This window comes from Aulostomus chinensis, chromosome 5, assembly GCF_037954235.1.
Source record: "Aulostomus chinensis isolate RoL2024-O1b breed Wild chromosome 5, RoL_Achi_v1.0, whole genome shotgun sequence".
Taxonomy (NCBI): Eukaryota; Metazoa; Chordata; class Actinopteri; order Syngnathiformes; family Aulostomidae; genus Aulostomus; species Aulostomus chinensis.
Window position 1 is genome coordinate 12,257,866 of NC_141324.1, and position 21,688 is coordinate 12,279,553.

The window sequence follows — 21,688 nt, forward strand, 5'->3', positions numbered from 1 at the left end:
CAGTTTTGAAAATGTTCTTGTAAAAGACGTACAACTTGATTTCAATTGTTGTACTGTGGATGCTTTTGAATATTGATACTTCAACTGGATGAGGAGTGTTCGTCAATTTTGCCTGAGTCCCAGAGGATTTATGTCCACGTAGTAATCTTGTAGGCTGAGGATCAGAGATCAGTTTTGACACTGGACCCATTCAAAAAGGACAGCTGATCCACAACACCAGAACATCTATAAAATGGGCCCAGTGGTGTGAAACTCGTGTTCATTTAGACTCAAGTTCCATGTGCTGTATGACAAGAAAGAACACGCAGGCTGATAAAAATGTGATGGTTAACAGTCTTATACTGATGACAAATTATGCATCTCAGTGACAAGCGCAAACACCATGTTATGACCTATCGATGGAGCCTTACAAAATATAGAAAATGTTAGTGAAACTCATGCTAAACACCATTTCTTAGGACAAAATAGAGCATTTACTTGCATTAACTTTAGTCTGTTCACAGCAATAGTGAGTAAAATCAGGTACAATCCAGGCACAGAGCTTTCAGTAACTGCATTCGTTGCACCCTTGTTCACTGATTATGTCGTGACAAAATGACTGCTGTGACAAAGTTACTTTGACAAGTCACAGGCGTAAAGAATACACTCCTAAAACTTGGTGAAACCTAGTGCTGGCCTGATGCATGTATCCAAATGTGGACAAATTACTGCGCGTAGAAGATTTTAATTATGTCAATAACGTGTATTCATGGAGATGTGTTTTCCATTGTAGCAGTGAATTACATGACATGGTAGAGCCAGAAATGTTTTCAATGCGGTTTTCAGAGCAAAACTTGTCAGTCATATCTTCAGATGATGTTACAAGTTTCTTCAAGAGTCCAGAGCCTTTAAATGCCCTGTTTAGCCCAGGTACCGTTGTAGACTTAAAGATGACAAAAGCAACCACAGAGACTTGTTCATCTTTTCTGAAGAAACTACAGTATTAACTTAAAACAATGTAAGGAGAGAAGAAGTGAGACTGCAAAATGCCACTTAATGTCTCTTTAGTCATGGCGGTTGTCATGGCGACACCAAGCTCAACACAGCTGACGTCTCTCTGCTCGGTTGAAGACTTCATGAAATTGGTACGAGCGTTTTAAGTTTTACTCTCTAATATTACACGTGGTTGACCTGATTTTTCTGATGAACTTCAATATTTGCAGCTGGCGCTACGCCCAACAATCTGTCGACGCACGCCTCTAACAGCTAGCTGTTTCCATCATGTATGGTTAGCCACCTTCCACCTTTGTGCGTGTATTCGGACTTAAATTTAGAGAATGTGGAGATACGAGATACTTTAAAGTGTTTGCAAGTAGCTGCTGCATGTTTTTAGATATAATATTAATGTATTTAAGGGTTCAGGAGGAGGAAGCTGCCATGTCTGATGTGTTTAAGGACAAGTCTCAAAGGAGAGACAAAAAGACGGCCAAGGCGTCCTCAAATGGAAGCCACGGAGTCAGAGGCAAGGATGGCCGGACCAAGGAGTAAGTACACCCCGATACCCCAGCTTTATCTTCCAGCGGCCACTCACTTGATATTCAAAACTAAATAAACTTACATAGATATAGACTAGTTAACTTTAAAGTCGACCTCCTGTGTGCACAAGATAAGAAATTAATTACGTTTATGTATACAAATGTATTCATAATTGTGGAAGATGAAGATATTTGGAAAGTTGATGAGTCCATTTTTGTATATATGATACGGATAATTTTTTAACAGCTTGAAATAAGCAATTGGTTAATTATCTGATATATGTTTTATAAGATAAAAAAGGTTAATACGTTGATGAGAAAGAAATTAGTTGATATATTTCACAAGAAAATGATAAGTAGTGATTGTATGTATGTGTTTACAAAAACAATTAGACGTCAATTTAATAAATAAGAAGAATTGAAGCTAATATATAGATATGCTGGTTAGGGAAAAAGGTAGGATGAAATAGATTCATACCTCTTACTCCTTTTTTGGGCACGTAAATGGTTAGTTTATTTGTTTTTCATATATATTTTTTTCTTGATTTTTACATGTTTGAAATAAGCGGTTTCCATCAATTGATCGACATGCACGTGGTGTCCAGCTGTTAAAAATGTGAAATGAAAAACTTTCGATGGAAAAGAGTAGGAGTCATGTAAGATTTTATCTAGTAATTGTAATTATTTTTCTGCAGACATGCCAGGTATACGTCAGTATTTCTTGAGAGTGACATAATGTATGTGTAGGGGAGCTTTAATCATGACAAGAGAATGTACCTGAAAGTGTCTTCATCCCGATCTTGTCTTTCAGTTCTTTAAGTACAGTGTCGTGCATCGATGAACTTGGACATCAAGACGAAAACACACGGATGGATTTAAAAACTGAGAACACGTACCAGCTGGGTGAATTAACATTTAGTAATATGATATAATCACCTGCATGACTAGGGTTGGGAATTGATACGATTTTTACGATTCCGATTCGATTTTCGATTCTGCTTAACAATTTGGTTCAGTATTGATTCTCTTACCGATTCTCATTTGGAAAAAACGAGAACAAACAGGTCGATTAGTACAAACTTTGTTTAGCTAAGAAGTAACATGACCTTACAAACCCAATAATGAGGTGGCGCTGACATGATAGGCAGTGTTAGTTGGTTAGTTACCTGCAGCATTAACAGCAGAGGAAATGCTAACGTTGCCGCTGCTGCCGGGTTGAGATTCACTTCAGAGTAGTTAAAAAAAAAAAGCGACATTTATTCAAAGTTATCGCATGCTGTGTGTACAAATGTTTCTGCACATTGGTAGTACTTCCTCCATTTGATGAAATATCCACTTTGCAAGTATTGCAAGTTGCCCTGTTGACATCTTTCAACAGAGCCCAGCCTCCCTACGGAGGAAACTCATTTCAGCCGCTTGTATTCGCGATCTTGTTCTTTCGGTCATTACCCAAAGCTCATGACCATTGGTGAGGGTTGGAACGTAGACTGACCGGTAAATCGAGAGCCTCTCCTTCTGGCTAAGCTCCCTCTTCACCACAACGGACTGGTTTAGCACCTGCATCACTGCGGATGCTGCCCCAATCTGCCTGTCAATCTCCTCTTTCAATTTGTCAACCCATTTAAAATCCAACTCTCTTGTTTGGTGTCTAGTCGAGTCTCTGTTCATAGTTTTTTGCTCAACGCTACCTGTAGAGCCTTGGAATAGTTCTGCTTTGGGGGCTGGACTTTCTACTCAGTGTGTGTTATGTCAATTGTTTTTTTTTACTCCATATGTTTTGCTTCATAGAAGTGCTTTAGGTTGTTAGAGCACATTTGTTTATTAGTTGCATAGTGTTGTTTTGCAACACATTTTGCTTTTTGCAGTGCAAAATTGGTGAAGTTGTTTTCTTAGTTTACCAGTGTTTACACTGTTTGATTTTCTCCTCTTTGAGTATATTTGCACCTCTCAGCCACCATTAAAAAAAATGTTCTTGAAAAGTTTGAGGTACACAACAATAAATTCAGGGTATTGACTAGGCCTCCAAAATCCATCCATCTATCCATCTTCTTCCGCTTATTCCTGTTAAGGGTTGCGGGGGGCTGGAGCCTATCCCAGTGGCTACAGGTGAGAGGCGGGGTTCACCCTGGACAGGTCACCAGTCCATCACAGGACCAACATAGAGACAGACAACCATTCACACTCACAGTCACACCTACAGTCAATTTAGAGTATCAATCAGCCTCGTCCCCTCTTGATGTCTTTGGACTGTGGGAGGAAGCTGGAGTACCAGAGAGAACCCACACAGGAACAGGGAGAACATGCAAACTCCACACAGAAGGATCCTGTGATCGAGCCGGGACTCAAACCAGGAACCTTCTTGCTGTGAGCCAACAGTGCTGACCACTGCACCACCGTGCAGCCTGCCTCCAAAATCCCCAATCCAGTCAAGCATCTCTGATGTGTTGGACAAACAAGTCCAACAACCCCCCCCCCCCCCAACACACACACACACACACACACACACACACACACACACACACTTTTTCCTCATTATGTTATTCATTATGAGCAAACAATGTGGTAAACATGGGATTTATGGGCTTTCCGGTGTTATTTGAAATAAGGAGAAACATATTTTTTTCTAATTCAGTGTTTATGTGTTTTCATTATGTAGTAAATGTAAGTATCATAAAAAAATGTTACCATGTAATAACAGCATTTGTAAATATTAGCCAAATCTGTTGTAGGAGTACTGTCAAAACAACCAATATTGTGCATCCTTCAATCAAATAACCATATTTTGCACATGGTCCAAGAGGTGCACATGTTTTCACAGCATCTGTGTCAATAGAGACAGAAAATATAAGTGGCCCATACAAGCAAATATTTTGATTTAATTTTGACATGTTTCAAGTTAAACTCACTGCATCATAATAGTTTTACACCCTTGAGGTCCAACTCCTTCCATCATTATATTTTCCTCCCCAACAGGACCGTACAAACACTTCCCTGTTCCTGCTGTCACAGACATACTGAAGGATGTACTCACCAGTTACCTCCAAGAGGAGAAGTATGAAGTAGAATGGTCTCGACAAATGACAAAAACCATATGTGAGGTAAATGGTGATTCTGAACGCTACAAATCCGGTCACAATAGTTTCCTGATGTTTTCAGTTTCTTTTACATTGCCTCTTTCAGGTGATACGAGCCCGTGTAAAAGATCTTCTGATCCCTCGATATAAGATTGTTGTCCTGGTTCACATCGGCCAGCTTGCCGGACAGAGCATGCAGATCAGCAGCCGCTGTCTTTGGGATGCTACTAATGACACCTTCACCTCTCACTCTTTCACCAACAGCTCGCTATATGGTATTGCAACTGTCTATTCTGTTTACTTTGAGTGAGGCTCAGATATTAAGCTTTTAAGGACTCTGTGTTGTTCTCACTGTTATTTCTCAACCCATGTTGCAGATTTGTCCAAATATAGAGTGAGAAAACAAGTATTTGTAATGACTCTTTTTTTTTGTTTTTTTCAATTTTTGCTGGCATGGAAGATGAAATGACATTATACCCTGAAAGTGTTCCAATTCACACTGATGAAACAGGGATGTTTCTATCTAGCAGAGCATTGAGAGGTTACTCCTCCGACAGCCTAACTGACAGCACTCTGATATTGAGGCCTGATTCTGGTCTCCCCAGTGACGGCTCAGAACTGAAGCCACATCTGTCATCTTGTTTGGATCCCCACTGCCTGCCAAAAGATATCAGCCTTTTGTTTACTAATGGTCACAGTGATTATTTAAAGTTGTGATGTTAACAAAGTCTGAGCACTGACCATCTGGCAAAGCCCTCTCTTCTCCCAGCAGCCTCCTCCACTGGGATCCTCTGCAAGTGTACACCACTGCCCGCAGTAATGCACAGCCACGCAGCTTTTGTGTGTTTGTGTGATCTTGTGTCTGGACCTGTGCTACACACCACAGCAGCATCACACTCAGCAGTAGGGATCTCATGGAGCTGTCAGATGCTGGAATAAGATACCTCACACATAAAAACATGGAGTCTTATAGAAATATCTGTCCGTTAAGGCCTTTAATGTGGAGGCTCCAATGATGTCACTGTCCATCTTCCTCAGGTAAAACCTCAGGAAGTGCTGCATGTTGTCTCAGGTAATCAACATCTTTTCACAACAAATCTGGTCATTTGCGGTATGTCATGGAATCCAGGCCATTAGAGGGATCACACAGGATGTTTTGTAAATGTTAGGGAGAAAGAATTGCTCTTAATTTCTAAACTGCAGAGATTTTATGACCATGGATTATTGCCTAATGGGTCACCAGAGACATCTCTCCTACAACAGACTGAAATGATAGCTCTCTTCATAGCAACATAGTGTAGAGTGTGGCCACCATCAGGAACATTAATCAGTGATTCTGAGAAGAGAGCTGCATTTACCAGTATTCTTGTCCATTTGTGTGGATTCAAGAAGAAATTGTTATTTAAATGTAGGGGAAAAATATGTCATTCACTCATCCCCCATATCATTGATTTCCATGATGTTTTGTATTAAAGTCTTCCTCACAATGAATTACTTAAAACAACTACCTGTACATCCAATGCATGATATTTAGATTTTGCAAAGTTTGTTTTTTTACATCTTAAGTTGTCTATCTTAGAAAATATACATCACTTTGGAATTATTTTGAATTTCCCATAGACATGCAGCCTCAGTGGAATATTAGCCCTTGATAAATAGAAATATAAGTAAATATGCAATAAGTACCCATACAACATTTGACAATGATATCTCTACTTTCTTAAATGTATCTGAGAAGAAACAAAATAATTGAAAATAAAAAAAATTGTGCTACTACTGGATAGTTCAAGTACATACGAAAGTATTATTAATATAAATGTATTATACAGTTATATCATCACAGTATCTGTTCTGCACCCTTTAGGATAAATATAATTCAAATTTTATTTCACTTAAGTTTTTATTTTTTTGAGCAGATCAGCCTTCTTTGGAGGACGCGTATTCTTTGTCAAAATCTTTTGTAATTTCCCCCACGTATCTGTCAAATGTTAAATCTGCAAATCTGGTTGAAACACCCAGTGTTTTTGTTTTTAATGGTAAAGGGCGGTCCACTCTCACACTTGTATTCCTGGCAGAAGCTTCTCATAACAGACCAGATTTAATCCATGTGTTCTACCGATCAATGGGAATCTTAGTCAAGTATTTGTTCACTTACATATGCATATGACTGTATCTATTACATATTCATTTGTACGTGGCGAACAAGGTAACAAAATGTTACTCGTTAAAAATTGTTGTACATGAATACAAAGTTAGATGATTCCTTACAGTAATATTACATGACACGTTTGCATCTGTTTTGTAAGCGTGATTTTCCAAACTGCTGGTGGGCGGGGCGCTTCATCCGGGAACTGCTCCTGACCCCTGACGTCACCCTGCAGGATTGCAAACATGGCGGAGGTAAGAAAGTGAAGTAAATAATCAGGGGGGAAAATATTTTATCCCGCGAGATAGTATGTTCAATAGAAAATTGACGTCGTGTGCTTATTGTACGTTTAATATATAAAATTGGGAATGAGGACTTTGATTTGCTAGATAATTGTAATTTCTGTTGTTGTATTTAGTAAACTTCGGATTTGGCTAGCGTTAGCTACGCTAGCCCCGACGGATGGGAGCTGCGGCGTTAGCGTGTTTGCAGTTTTGTTGAGGAAAATGTACACTTTATCATATCGCTATTTCAATCATATTTATAGCGATAACGTCATCTGACGAGGTGTTGTATATATTATATTACGACCATTAACTGCACGCTGTTGATATCGAGCTTAACTTGGCTGCGTTAGCTTAATACATTGATGGAATTAGCTTTCAACTTCGAATTTAAGTTCATGCTAGCCAATTGAGTGACGCTAAATCAACTGTGGAAGCGCTTTCTTTATCCGAGACGTTGTGGTTAAATCCGGGCTTAAAACTCCTTGTACTTGTAGCAGTCTTAATACTGCTATTGTATTTAAATATTCCTGCAGGGAGTGATGATAGCCAAGCTTCTTTTCTTGTTGGAACTCCACGGTGAGCTCAGAGGAGGCGCGCTTTTGTGATTGCTCACTTCCGTCGCATCAAAAATAATTTATAAATCATAAAATAATTACGATTGAATAAGAAATATGATGTTTGACCCTTAAACTGCCAAGTTGTTTAGTTAATAATTCTTTATTCCGTTTTACAGTCCTCTCTTGGAAATTCGAGCCCAGGTATGAATTTTAGCCTTTTTATTGGTGCATGGGTGATCAGCATTGGTTTTAAAGTTGGTCTGGTGACAACTTGCACAGTGTATTGATGAGTGAAAAATTAATAAGAAACTATAATCTTGGATTGGAGCTTTTATGCATCTCAACTAAGTGCATTTTGTGTTTTTAATTGTCTGACTAAAAAAACTATTAGTAAAATAATGATATGATAAAATGTATTTAAACGTGTGTTTAAAATGTATTTAAATGTGTGTTTATATGCATGCATGTTACACAGTATCTAAATACATCTCAGTTTTATATATCCAGGAGCTACACAGTAATTGCAAGTACTATAGTTTATCTTTATTCAGAGTTGTTTTATCTAGGTTAGTGCTGCAGCAATTCATGAAATGGTTGCATAACATACAATTTATGGGTAAGACAAATATGGTTTATCTTTTATTTAATCAATGAAAAATGTTAGTGAGCTCCAGTTTTTAAGTGTGAGAATTTTCTGCCTGTCTTGGTCACTCCACAGTAGATTTTGGAGAACTGGTTTGACTATAGTGGCAGTTTTATGACACCCTGGCTTCTGGAAAATGCAAATTATGATTGCCATTTTTGATAATCAAATGTAGTCAAATTTATCTTAATTAATATTGATTTTTATTTGGAATTGCCCTCAATTAATCTAAATTTGCCTCCATATTTCATTTGTCCTGTATTAGGAGGTTCGGCAGGTTCCGATGACCATGATTTCGACCCATCAGCAGAGATGCTTGTCCATGACTTTGACGATGAACGCACACTGGAAGAGGAAGAAATGATGGAGGCAACAGATGAGGCCAACGCCAATGAGATTGAGGATCTTGCACGTGTATGTTTCTGGATTTGTTGTCCCAATCTGTTAATCTCAATTGTTACAATTTTAAAACTTTTTTGTCAGGAAGGAGAGATGCCCATTCATGAGCTGTTGAGTCTTTATGGTTATGGAGGTGGTTCACCAGGAGATGAGGATGAAGAGGAAGAGGAAGAACCAGAGGAAGAAGATGAGGAGGAGGAGGAAGATGAAGAAGATGATCTGGACAATGATGAAAGTAGCAGGGGTACTGGTGAACTGAAAAGAAATGAGGTAAGTTGATGTTTCATGGGTGAAGTGATAGTTTTCCAAGAATAAATATTTTGTTGTGTTTTGTCTAATTTCAGTGGCTCTGTTTTTGACTTTTTATGTTTATATGGTATTTCAGGGGGGAGGAATTAAGAACTCATCGCCACAAGGGGATGAGGCCCAAGCAACCACTGAGGGACGCACACGCTCAGTGCGGGCCCTTGGCACAGCAGAACTCATCCGCCCCCAGAAACTCAAGTACTTTGAAAGTATGTGCCGTCTTTCGCCACAGTTTTTTCCTTCCTATCTCGTGGCAACAAATTGTGTGTGAGAGTGGGTTTTTTTTAATTTTAAAAGCAATATGAATGATTTTGAATGTGGGTTACCTGCTTAAATGCACAACATCTTTTTTCCCAGGTAATAATGATGCAGAGGATGAGTCAGATGAAGACGAGGATTATGTTCCATCTGAAGATTGGAAAAAGGTATGCAATTATTATACTTGTCAGAGTTTATCACCAGAGTACTGTTGGAGTATATCTGGATTGTGCACTGCCAAAATCATGTCTCGGACCTTAAACAGGATAGAGAATTGAAAATTGGTTGACCCAGAACAGAAACCGTCGGTACACTTCACAGAATGTCTGTTTTGTGATGAGAAGCATCGAGTTTAAAATCTTTTCAAGGAATAGCTGATGTATCAAACATTCTCTGTCAGATTTGCCTCAGCTGTATCAGACTTGTCATCAGTGTTAACAACAATCCTACACATTAAAATACATTAACACATATCTTTTTTCATGAAGTTTCATGTAATATTCCCAGAAGAATGAACGAAAACGTGAAAACTTCATCTCTAAATTTAAGAGGATCCCTTTTGCCGATGATTAACCCCAAAGTACAAGGAGACTAATCATTAAACTTGGTTGGTAAATGATGATTCACCTTGTTGCATTTGCTTACAAATTTCAGTGACTGTAAAGATTTGTTGTCCAGTATACATCCACATTGAGCTTGAAATTCTTTAAAGAATTCTAATTATTAAAAACTATCCCAGGTGATAAATGACAATGATAAACAAGACCACTGAACATGTAAAACAGATCCTATCATCATCAGTTTTAACTGTGGGTTTATTATCAACAGGAGATCATGGTTGGGTCCATGTATCAGGCAGAAACCCCAGTTGGACTCTGTAAATATAAAGAGAATGAAAAAGGTAAAATGGCTTTTACTTTTTTTTTTTCTTAAACTGACATTAAACTGTAAACCCAGCCTGGATCATCTCAGGGTGTTTTTCTTTGGTTTTCTTTGTTCTGCAGTTTATGAAAATGATGACCAGCTGTTGTGGAACCCTGAGTGTCTTCCTGAGGGGAAAGTGGTGGAGTTTTTGACAGAAGCATCAAGACGAACAGGAGATGAGAAGGGAGTGGATGCAATTCCAGAAGGATCCCATATCAAAGACAATGAACAGGTTAGAGCAGCTTGTGTGTAGCTTGTGTACAAAGTAGTAGAATAAGATAAAATATACTTCTCCTAATTCCCATGAAAAGACCTAATACAACCATGACATCGTCACCCAAGTAGCTAAAGCCCACTCTGACCTACTGGTATTTTTTCCAATATCAGTGAGCTGATTCAATTTTATTTCTGAGTAAATATCACATACTCTTTCCTGCTATTTGAAATACCCACTAAAGCACCACTTTAGCACTAGTATTTAACAACTTTTGCCCCTCTTTCCTGTCAACTCAAATTAATTTGTATTGTACAAATTAAAACAGAAGTTTTCTCATGAAACTTTAGAGATAGGTCTAGAGGAGGTCTTGAACTATCCTCAGTCAATTAATTTTCACCCCGCAATTCCCTATGAGCAAGCACATCTGCAATGGAGGCCTGCCATGTCTGTTATACTCGGGGGGGGGGGGGGGGACCCTGTATGTGGGAGCTAAAGGACATATCTTAATCAAAGATAATTCCCAGATTCCTTACAATGGTTACAATGGATTTGGGGGCCAATGTTATGCCATACAGGGTAGCCTCTGTTATAATAGATGTGTTTCACACAGTGCCGGCTGATTAATCTAATTGCAGTCACGATGGAGGTTTGTTTTTTTTGTGATTACATTACCACACAATGTGTGTTAATGTCTGTAAATTTTACAACTTCTCCTCTGATTGTGTTAAGTCTGTGTGTGTGTGTGTGTTTGTGTGTGTGTGTGTGTGTTCTGCTACATATTGAGGACGAGAATACGTATTTAACCAACAGAGTGAGGACATTTTTGGAAAGTGAGGACATTTTAGCCAGTCCTCACATCTTCAAAGGGCCGTTTGAAGGTCAAGACTTGGTTTTAGGATCAAGGTTAGAATTAGGGTCTGGTTAGGTTTAGGGTCACGTTTAGGGCCAGGCAGCCAGTTGAGATGGTTAGGTTTAGGGTGAGGGGCTAGGGAATGTATTACGTCAGTGAAAGTCCTCACAAAGATATAAGTTGAAGGATATGGGTGTGTGTGTGTGTGTACTGTTACGTGACTATCGTATCCAGTGTAGCATCTTCTTGATGGGTTGACAAACTGCATTCATGTTCCATAAAGATAATTCTCATAGCCACAACTGTTCCACTAACCTTTTACGTCTACCAACAGACTGACAGTTATGATCTGATAAGCAAATGCTTTTCAGTGTCATGACGTCAGTGACAACGTTTGTAGTCTCTTATAGCCACTTTTCAGCAACTGACTGTTTTTTAATGTGTAAAAAGTGAAATTTACTGACGTATATACTGTTAAACAAAATGTGAAAATCTCTTATAATGGCGTGAACCACTGACCCTTTTAAGGTGTTAAACCAAACACTCAGATTTTGAGACAAGCTTCTGTATTTATTGGTTTCAGGACTCATTCCTGCACCACTCTATTCCCTGATAGATTTGGTATGTTTTTATTGTTCGTTAAGAGTGCTTCATTTGAGAGCTGTTCATGCTAGGGGTGTAACAATTCATTTTAACAATGATTTGATTCGAATCCCGATTTACGGTTGCCGATTCAATTCAAGGACGATTTTAATTCATGTAGAACAATACCATTTGATTCGATTGTGTCTTGAAATCAACAACCAAAGCTTCAACTATTGTGACTGTGAAATAAATACCTGGAAACTGGACAGTTCAGGCGAAGTTTCATAGATCTCTGCTGTTCGTTGTAAGGGAATCAGGTTTAAAATAATGGATATTTGGATTTTTTTGTGTAATTTCTTTTTCCCGAGCTCAGTTTCTTTGTAAACATGCTAGCAACACTCGAGCTTCCTGCAGAGCTGGCGTTACCTTGCTGTGCTGCAGCAGTGGTAACGCTGGAGGAGTTGCCTGGACGGTCCTGGTCGGCCAGCCAGTGTGAAATCCCATGGCGCCTCAGTGGGTGGTTGAACAGATTAGTCGTGTTGACTTTGTTTTTATTTCACATTTACTTATTCTACAAACAGCGACCGACTTATTTTAAACTCCTCCGTCTTCATAAAAGCCAAAGTGTTTCCATACACTTGACCGAAACGATGGCAGGAAAATTTCTTTCTCTCCTCTGCCATCCGCCATGCTGTGTTGTTGCTGAGATTTGCGCTTCAGCCGGCACGGACAGGCAGACTCAATCGAGTAACGTTTAACGTGTCTGAAAGTGCCAAAAACACACAATCTCTCAAGTTTGCCGTGCTTGAATCCAATGGACATTTTCACAGTATCGATTTAATCAATTCTTTACCATTTAAAACAATTTTTAATCGAGATATGTGGTTCGGAAGGCCAATTTGCCGAGCACAGATCGATGCAGTTGAATTGTAGGAATAGAAATCGATTCATTGATCTGTAGACGAATCGTTACACCCCTAGTTAATGTGAAATGCTCCTTTCCTGTGGCAGCCATATGGACCTAAATGTCTCATTACATGCCTTGATGGTCTTTGTGCGCTATGACCTTGACTGTTCAATGAGTGCGCAAGGAGCTGTGGTTGAATTGTGATGGAAGAATGATCTGCTACATTTGCTTAGCTGAGTGTTGCTGAAAGTCTTATTTATTAAACCTGTGTTAACAGTGTGTGACTTCAAGCTGTGGACTTTGTGATGTTGTAAAACCAAAAAATGCCAATGAGCCTAAAAGTAAAAAAACTAAAGAAAAATGTGTACCTTGACATAAAATGTACTTTTCTTTTTTGATTCAATGGATTTCATGAAATTATTGTTGTATCCCTCAGGAACCAATACTGCTGGTAGTCTTCCTATCCCATTCTACATAAGGACTCTCATGGCATTTTAATTTTTAAGGCTGAAAGCTAGAACATGAAGGAAAAGTCATATTACTGGGTGACAGTCTCACATCTTGTTCGATTTGGTATTTTCATGGGAATTGTTGATAGAAAGAATAAAGTAACATCAGCAAATGTCCTTTATAAATGAGAAAAGATAATATGTTCCGCATGTAGAGATGTTGGCTATTGGCAAATAAAAATGTGTTTGTTTCCTTGCAGGCTTTGTATGAACTTGTGAAATGTGACTTTGACACCGAGGAAGCTTTAAGAAGACTTAGGTTTAATGTGAAAGCAGCCCGAGGTGAGCAGCCTCATGAAAATGACCTACTCTTTATAGTATTTTCTCATACTTGTGTATGATAGCTGTGTTAAGTACTTAACCTTATATGTAAAGTGTCAATGTTGAACTCTCTTTATCTAGAGGAGCTGTCTGTATGGACTGAAGAGGAATGTAGAAATTTTGAACAAGGACTAAAAGCTTATGGGAAAGACTTTCATTTAATACAGGCCAACAAGGTGAGAAACATGTCTGCAAGCCACACTGTTCTTCTTTTATGATGTGCATGATATCGATGTTAACGTTAATGTTTGTGTTTGCTGTTGTGTTGGACGCTCATAATTGTAATTTGCCTAATTTAACTTTGTAGCATTTTGAGATTAATCTTACTAATTGGTATGTAACATTTGAAAGTTTCCCAAGAGTTTGGGATCTCGTAAGATTTTTGTTGGTGAGAATGATTGACTGATCAGTTGTAATTTGATTTGTCTCCCTCTGTGTATTGTTTTGAATGTGTCTGCTCAGACAACAATAATAATGGCTATTTCATGTCTGCTGAATTAAATCTTTCAGGTGAGAACTAGGTCTGTAGGAGAATGTGTGGCCTTTTATTACATGTGGAAGAAGTCTGAGCGTTATGATTTCTTTGCACAGCAAACCAGACTTGGAAAAAGGAAATACAACCTTCACCCCGGTGTCACGTAAGTTTTTTGAAAATACATTTTAGCAAAGTACAATGCTATTATGTATACTGTAAAGGGAAATGTAATTTAAAAAATAAAAATAAAAATCCTTCTACTCTGATGACTCCTGTTGAAAAATGTACAAAATAAGACTCGAATTGTCCAGAAAAACAAATGGAAAATAAATCTGAAAAATTGTAATCTTTTTGTGTAGAAATGTCTGTGTCTCCTAGTGTTATAGAAAATTATGATCTTGGTTCATGGTGCTACCCCATTATTCTGTATTTATTGATTAAGATTTTATTTAAAACAAAAACAAAAAAATACCCAATTTAAATACCTAAGATGGACTTGGAGAAAGAATTAACAGATGTAATCCTCCCTTTTCTCCAATATTTAAAATATATTTGCATCTATATTGTAACTTTGTTTTGTTTTTTTTTTCTTTGTACACAGCAGTCATATATCATTCATTTGTATTTGTATGTTTGAGTTAGTTTTTATAATCAGAATCTCTTGATGTACCAGATGGCCAATGCATTGTATTTCATTGGGAGAAGGCAGCCCTGACCTGATGTAACAGAAAGAGAATGAAAACCGTAGACCAGCTGTTCCACTCACCTGCACAGATGTTTTAGCTGGAGGTAGTTGTGTGTAACCGGTCATTTTCTGCCGTGTGTTCTCAGAGACTACATGGATAGGTTGTTGGATGAGACAGAGAGTGCAACATCTAGCAGAGCGGTGTCGCCTCCTCCCACCACGTCCAGCAGTAGCGCCAGCCACTCAGAGAGGGAAGACAGCAGCAGTCAGAATGGTGAGCTGATTTTGTTTTTTCACGTTGTGTGTGGACCTGCTGAAACAATACTAAACCCCGAAACATGTCTGGCTTTTCAAGGACTCACAAATGTGTGTGTCGAGATCACAAAGATTTTTTTTTTTTTTTTTTAATCAACGCTGTGTCACTCCTAAGTGACTCCAGAATGCACCAAAAAAAAAAAAAAAGCCCTGTATATATTCAGCTTGAAGCAAATTGGGACTTGCAGCAAACAAAACTGGACAAAACAGTCCCAATTATTGTCAGTTTATTAAACTTTTATGTGCATCATTCAGTATAAATCAGTTTTTATCCAGAATGTTCTGGTGTGTTGAAAGATCTGGGAGTCTCATTTTACATTTATTATTTATAAACGTTGCATCTACACAGAGTGGTTCCTGAAGCGGTCGTTGGCCACATAGCACGCAACAGTTGAGATTTACACGAATACTTCTGTGACACTCGTGCATAATGATGCATGGGTATGCATGGATTTATCAATCCGAATACTTTTTGACTACACACTGTGTAATAAACGAGACCCCAGTTCTGTCAAATGTTTTGGTTGGTCTTGGTTGGGACCAGTTGCCAGAAATAAAGTGAGAGTGTGCCTAATATTTTGGTTCTTTATCGTCACATGTAACTCGGCACAACAGTAAAATGCCAAATTGTGTTTCTATATTCCCCTCTGATGTCTCAAATAACTTGCCTTTTCCCTCTGGCAGGTATCGCAGGCCACAATTCCAGCCATCCAGTAGATGGCGCTCAATCTGTACCAGCAAACCAAGTCAAAGCTCAGCCAGTCCAGTCTAATGGTCCCTCTCATCCATCAGCAGAACTTCCTCCTCCCATTTCAGACAGCAACTCTAATGGCTGCAGCCACCCCAGTGCTCCCAACCACGACAGAAACGGTTCCCTGGAACTTCATGCGGACCACAGAGACACAGCCACTGCAACAGAGAGGCCGGCGAAGAAGTGTAGGATGGAGACAGAGCCATTGCCCCAGAGTGAGGTGGAACCCTCCAGAACACAGGAGAACTGAGTGTTCCAGAGCTCTGCAGTGTTGACTGATGGCGAGGCTGTTGACAGGCCTCTCAAGCCTCTGGTGTGGTGTCTCCTGAGCGCAAGGACTCGATGACTCACTCCACTATAAGGTCAAAGGTCACTGAATAATCACACCTTGAATTACACAGCCAACCAAACTGCAACTGATCCACAAGGAGGGGCAATCGCTGACCCTCCAACCCATCCATGGAAAGTTCCTACCACAAAATATCTTTATCCCCTTTTTGGAGACTGACTGACCAAATTCTGCCAAGAATCTTTTTTCTATTTGTACTCGAAGAACAAAAACTCCCATTAATATTTTTTTATTCAAGAGATATTTATATTTTTTAACAAAAAAAATAATTAACTATGATAGTTACTTACTGTTGAAGTGATTTGAAACTTTGATGAAACCTGGACAAGTTTTAAATAATTCTGTGCTTCAGTTGTCTACAAGAGGCAAAGTGGGCAAACCTGGGATGAGTATGGTGGTGCTGTTGCACGCTCACTTACGTTGCACTTTGTACATTTCTCATGGTTGTTGATCTGGAGGGGTGATAAAAGCCAGCAGATTGACATTGTCACTTCCTTGCAGTGTCCAACTATGGTAAATAAACCACTGGGCTCGTCCCTCTGCAGGTTTGTTTGTGTAAAGCAGCTGACATCAGTGATGTCCTGTATTATAACTCATCATGTAGATCGCTGTATTTTTGGATTTTCATAGTCGGTGCTTTGCTCAACACTTTCTTTTTACTAGACAGAATGTCCATGATTTTTAAAATTTGTATAGATTTCTTACATTGAGCAGTTGGTACATTTTTTTAATGACTGTCCATCTCTATTTGCTGGTCTTCCGCGTCAGCTGTGCTTTCTGTTGATTGACTTTCACATCTGATGAAAGAAGCGGCATTCCTTCTTTTCCCTTTAGTTTGGCTTCTTGTTCCTCTGACACTGCTCTTTGTAAAATGTTGGTTGCAAAGAAAACAACTTTGGTCATCTTCAGTCTGACGGTGAAAAGACTAGTTTCAGCTTACGTCTACTGTCTTTCCTTCGGAGCAGAGCAGTTCCAGTAAGTTATTATGGCAGCGTGACCTGAAAGATCAGTCTGGTACCATAGATTTTCTGCTGAACTGTTTTACTTTGTGTTACAGCTTTGAATTTACATTCACAGATTAAGATAAATTTGTCTTTAAGGATGCTGATCCATGCAGTTTTCTTTCTTTCCATTTTTGACAATGGCTTGTTTTTCTCTGTAAATGACAACCTGAATAAAATTTAAGTGTATTCCAAGACTGGCTATGAATGGAATAACATTGACTATCTTAAATAAATGTGTCAGTGAGTATAAACTGTCATAGTTTGAGTCTCAAGGCTGCAGAGATGAACACAACAATGCAACACTTAAGAAATATTTAATTGAATTGTGATTACAAGAATGATTCTAAATTCAGTCAGTGAAACATACAATTTAGGCAAACAGCTAATCAGAAAAAGAAGCTAACTAAACTTGATTCAGCTGTTGAGCATCAGGGTGGGTCAGAGGTTTACGCCTTCTCTGTAGGAAGGAAACATTTAAGACTCTTTAAACACATTGTTTCAAATGTTAGAAATTATTCCATGTCAATATTTCTGACAATGCAATTCAAATAATTAACTTTTCTTACTTGTTTGCGCCTGTGTGAAAGTGATGTAGGAGTATACCAGGCTCCCCGCAATACTGTGGAAAGGAGGACAAAATCAGGTCCCGGACAGACTTCGTCGTGTCTGGTTGTATCTCACACCTCCTTGTTCCAACAGAATATTTCCTTTGCTACTTTGCATGTAGCCTCCTAGTTTCTGACCTTGCCCAAAGGTTTGAACAACGGTTTTCACAATTGCTGCTATGGCAACACAGCACTGTTACAATTTCTATACCATCTTTTAACCAATTATTGCACCATACTGGGCAGCACGGTGGTGCAGTGGTTGGCACTGTCACCTCACAGCAAGAAGGTTCCGGGTTCGAGCCACGTGTCTTTTGGTGTGGAGTCTCCATGTTCTCCCTGTTCCTGTGTGGGTTCTCTCTGGTACTCCAGCTTCCTCCCACAGTCCAAAGACATCAAGAGGGGACGAGGCTGATTGATACTCTAAATTGACTGTAGGTGTGACTGTGAGTGTGAATGGTTGTCTGTCTCTATGTGTTGGCCCTGTGATGGTCTGGCGACCTGTCCAGGGTGAACCCCGCCTCTCACCCAAAGGCTGCTGGGATAGGCTCCAGCCCCCCGTGACCCCTAACAGGATAACTGGCAGAAAATGGATGGATGGATGTACCGTGCTACATCTCCTGAGAATATTTAGGTTATGCATACACTCAGGAGATTTAGTATGGTATATTCATTTGGTTATCTCAACATGAAGAGGGCACATCTAATAGAGAAATAATCCTCGACATGCTCAGGAGACATAGCATGGTAAACACAGATGGTCAGCTTAGTTCAGCAAAAAGAAGTCAGTGCTAAAAGACAAGAATTATTCCTTTTAGTAAGCTTGAAAAATCCCCTTCGAATGTTCACTCTAGCTGTTAACAGTCATTGTTCCAAGCTAAACCACCTGCTGCCTGTTCTGATGAACATGCTAAAGAGTAGATGGTGCTTACCTTATGTTTAACCCTAGAAAGTTTGTCCAAGTGAATATGTAGTCTCCACCAAATATCATCCCAATGTAGGTCACCATGATATTCTGCAGTGGTTAAAGAGAGCCCCGGGTAAGTGTGGGTGCTAACAGTGCGGGCCAACTTTACACAATTTACCTTAATGCAGCCCACGACTGAAGTTGTGAGGGCTGAATTGTACTGCGTGCACAGCATGATGGAGTACAGTAGAATGAAGCTGCATAAACATTTAAGGAAGAATTAGACGAGAGCAGCACGCATGACCTCTGCAAAGAATTATGGCAATAGAAGTGATTACCCCATGACACAGGAGAGGACAAACTGCACCACAAAAAGCTGCTCAGACCATCCATCATACTCCAACCCCTACACGTACACAACACAAAGTCTCTGTACTCATACAGTATACAACAAATATGTGTGAAAGAACCTCCCTTACCCTTTGCAAGTCTCCTGTGTAGTACGCATACACCACGGTGGGGAAGATCATTAGCAAACTATTGTAGTAGAGGATCCCAAATTTGCCCAGATCCTATGAAAGTGGCAGCATATGTTAGTCAGTGACACGAAGAAGAGGCTTGACAGTTGACAGCTCTGCTCACCTTTGAATCCAGTTTCTGCTTCACGTAAGCCCCACTGGCCGCTGTCAGAACGTTGTTCAGCGTTATGAATATGTATCCCTCAATGTCGAATGCTAAATCAGAGCTACAAAACACAGATCACATCCAGAAGTGGAAATCACACTGCATATAGGGGAATAAATACGTTTCAAACACGTGCGCTTGTCTCACCTTGCAGCAATAAAAGCACCGAGGATCATGGTGACCACTGAGGCTTTAACAGATGTAGAGAAAGTACTTCTGAGTGGGAGAAATGGGATGTTACAGCTGCTATGAGGATAATGTTGTCAAATAACTATGCGGAAACTTACTTAAGCAAGAGCCCCTCAAACACCATGGTGAGAAAAATACTGAAGCGCCTCAGAACAGTGAACATGGGCAAACTGATAACGGAGGAAACACACCATTACACTCTGCTGCTTCATGTTTTTGGTTTTTTTTTTTAAAGACTCAATTGTAGTCAACAAGCTCTAACTTAAGGCGCTTTGTCCCAAACAGTCCCGAAATCTGGTTCCCCACATAAAGGAGAGGTAGCGGGAACATCTGGCAAGACAAAAACACACGTTGAAGCCAGAGGCTGGCATGGACCCTTCATGCTTCAAACTGAGCACTTTATGCCTCACCTTCTGTGGTATACTCAAGCTCATATCGGGGAACAAGATCACCCCTAACATTTTGCCTGTCCGTAGGACTACAACTGTAGCCAGCATCTGCAAAGCCACAGAAACATGGAGATGGATTAGAAAACGGCCTCTTGAAGGGAACAGGGGGGTTGTACACCAGCGAGCAGAGACTCTATAAGGGGAACTCACTTGGCCAATACTAACGCATGTGGATGATGGAAATCTGAAATGGATGTAAAAAGAGAAATTACTGAAAAAAAGCAAACTGATTTCAATTTGGGTTTAATTCAATGACACTGGTGACCTAATAGCTACAAAAAATAAATCTCTATTTCATCACCAAGCACTGCCCTCCAGTTGCTGAAAGATAATTAATGAATATATGTTTGATTGCAGTGTGTAGAATTCTTTAAAACAGGTTTTGTTGAGATGTTAACTAAATTACAATAAAAACATTAGACAAACTGTGTATGATATTAAGTCTGATTCGTTCTGATTTTTTTATTGTAAAAAAACCCACTTAAATCATTATGGTGCGATGTTTTGGGGGTTTCTATCACACAGAGATGTTTTCACATTTCATTTATAAGTTTTCGCGCAGCTTCAAGCAGGTGAATACAAGTTGCAGGCTTTCAAAATGCTTTCGTTGGACTTGAATAAACATAGCTGCAAGAGAGGCAACAAGAATACACACCAAATAAGTTTATTTTATTTTAGTGCGTGTGTGTGTGGCTTGTTCTGTCAGATAGGTTGGTGTACAAGAAGGGCTTTAGAAGCACGTTCTGCCGGCTACCCTGCAACACGTGACCGCACGGCAGAGTAGTTACTCCCGTCCCTTGCTGTAATAACCCGACGTGCCACATGTACAATCCCACTTCTGTAGCTGCGCTAGCTGCGAACCCCTGCCTGCACTTCGAACTTTACCTGTAGCCGCTCAGAACACTTTTGTTGACAACAACGATGAGAAACGAACTGACACCGTAAAAAGCCGCCGCCAACAGTTTCAGAGACGCGACCGAGTCACCGGGTGTGGCACGTTTGGTTTCTGCAGGAGACGTGATTCTGTCGCTGGACTCGTGTCGCCGTTTGCGTGAGTCTGCCATGCTACCTCAGCGAAGAACTGTGGAATTTCACACGGAAATATGTCGGTGGTCATGCACATGCGCAATGAGGACGAGCCGTGGAATGTCACTTTTTGCTGCCGAAGACAGAAATAGGAAGGACGGACATGAGCCAATTATTTTACAGTCTGTTCATATTCGTGGCTAACGTTGTACGCTGCTCACGTGAATGTTTTCAAAAATAAAAAGCTTAAACATCCAGAAAGTTTCTCCTGAATTGCGTGGAATTTAAAAAAAAACATTATTTTCGAGCAATTCACTCTATTTGTTGACATTCTTCAAGGTAGCACGTTTTTTTTCCTCTGTAATTGATAAAGTAAAGAAAAAAAAAACATTCAAAAGTTCGAAATCGCCCTTTGTACACCTAATTCTTCTCAGCAGTGCCTTCTTCATCAGCGGTCATTGGTTTTGAAAAACTCAAGTAAATGGCTGGCTAATTTTGAATTCAGTTTTAAAGGACGCTGACTTGGTGACGCACAGACAGTCACTCACTGAGAAAGGACTTGGTTGAGTTAATTTCTCAAGTGTTGCCTAAACTTTCAGTTGATTTAGTTTGTGGTTGTGTCCATTTTTTCTTATATTTTGTAGTGAATTTCGAAACGAGGGCAGAGGAAAACCAGTGACACTGAGTGTTGAGGTTGTTTCAGTTCAAGTCTATTTGGATTAACACAAATACTTTGCCTGGCATTACTTTTC

The 21,688-nt window shown here is 39.6% G+C and overlaps 3 protein-coding genes across 12 annotated transcripts; 2 read left to right on the forward strand and 1 right to left on the reverse strand.

The window, feature by feature from the left end:
* Positions 1-889: 889 nt before the first annotated feature.
* dynlt5 (dynein light chain Tctex-type family member 5) lies at positions 890-5,205 on the forward strand. 6 transcript variants are annotated; one of them, XM_086204866.1, is made up of 6 exons: positions 890-1,124; positions 1,203-1,287; positions 1,395-1,523; positions 2,326-2,417; positions 4,488-4,612; positions 4,695-5,205. In XM_086204866.1, exons 2-6 carry the CDS (start codon positions 1,265-1,267, stop codon positions 4,896-4,898), a joined length of 573 nt encoding a protein of 190 aa, XP_086060992.1. In that variant the 5' UTR covers positions 890-1,124; positions 1,203-1,264; the 3' UTR covers positions 4,899-5,205. The 6 variants fall into 6 exon arrangements, with proteins under 6 accessions (XP_086060992.1, XP_086060990.1, XP_086060994.1 ...); XM_086204864.1 differs by having other exon boundaries at positions 891-1,124; positions 1,203-1,267; XM_086204868.1 differs by having other exon boundaries at positions 892-1,124; positions 1,203-1,262; positions 4,695-5,204.
* Positions 5,206-6,939: 1,734 nt separating this feature from the next.
* mier1b (mesoderm induction early response 1b, transcriptional regulator) lies at positions 6,940-17,282 on the forward strand. Of its 4 annotated transcripts, XM_086203169.1 has the most exons (13): positions 6,940-6,988; positions 7,755-7,779; positions 8,487-8,635; positions 8,705-8,890; positions 9,006-9,135; positions 9,284-9,351; positions 10,013-10,085; positions 10,189-10,340; positions 13,377-13,458; positions 13,579-13,673; positions 14,008-14,135; positions 14,804-14,931; positions 15,657-17,282. In XM_086203169.1, the coding sequence occupies exons 1-13, from the start codon at positions 6,980-6,982 to the stop codon at positions 15,971-15,973; spliced, it is 1,542 nt and encodes a 513-aa protein (XP_086059295.1). In that variant the 5' UTR covers positions 6,940-6,979; the 3' UTR covers positions 15,974-17,282. The 4 variants fall into 4 exon arrangements, with proteins under 4 accessions (XP_086059295.1, XP_086059294.1, XP_086059297.1 ...); XM_086203168.1 differs by having other exon boundaries at positions 8,487-8,890; XM_086203171.1 differs by having other exon boundaries at positions 8,487-8,890; positions 14,089-14,135.
* Positions 17,283-17,381: 99 nt separating this feature from the next.
* On the reverse strand, positions 17,382-21,505 carry LOC147261220 (nucleotide sugar transporter SLC35D2-like). Of its 2 annotated transcripts, none has more exons than XM_086203175.1 (13): positions 20,796-21,505; positions 20,061-20,094; positions 19,872-19,958; positions 19,724-19,791; positions 19,560-19,631; positions 19,420-19,485; positions 19,231-19,333; positions 19,068-19,160; positions 18,927-18,994; positions 18,767-18,845; positions 18,614-18,696; positions 17,643-17,695; positions 17,382-17,533 (listed from the first exon to the last, which is right to left on the reverse strand). In XM_086203175.1, exons 1-13 carry the CDS (start codon positions 20,972-20,974, stop codon positions 17,523-17,525), a joined length of 996 nt encoding a protein of 331 aa, XP_086059301.1. In that variant the 5' UTR covers positions 20,975-21,505; the 3' UTR covers positions 17,382-17,522. The 2 variants fall into 2 exon arrangements, with proteins under 2 accessions (XP_086059301.1, XP_086059300.1); XM_086203174.1 differs by having other exon boundaries at positions 19,420-19,488.
* Positions 21,506-21,688: the final 183 nt, after the last annotated feature.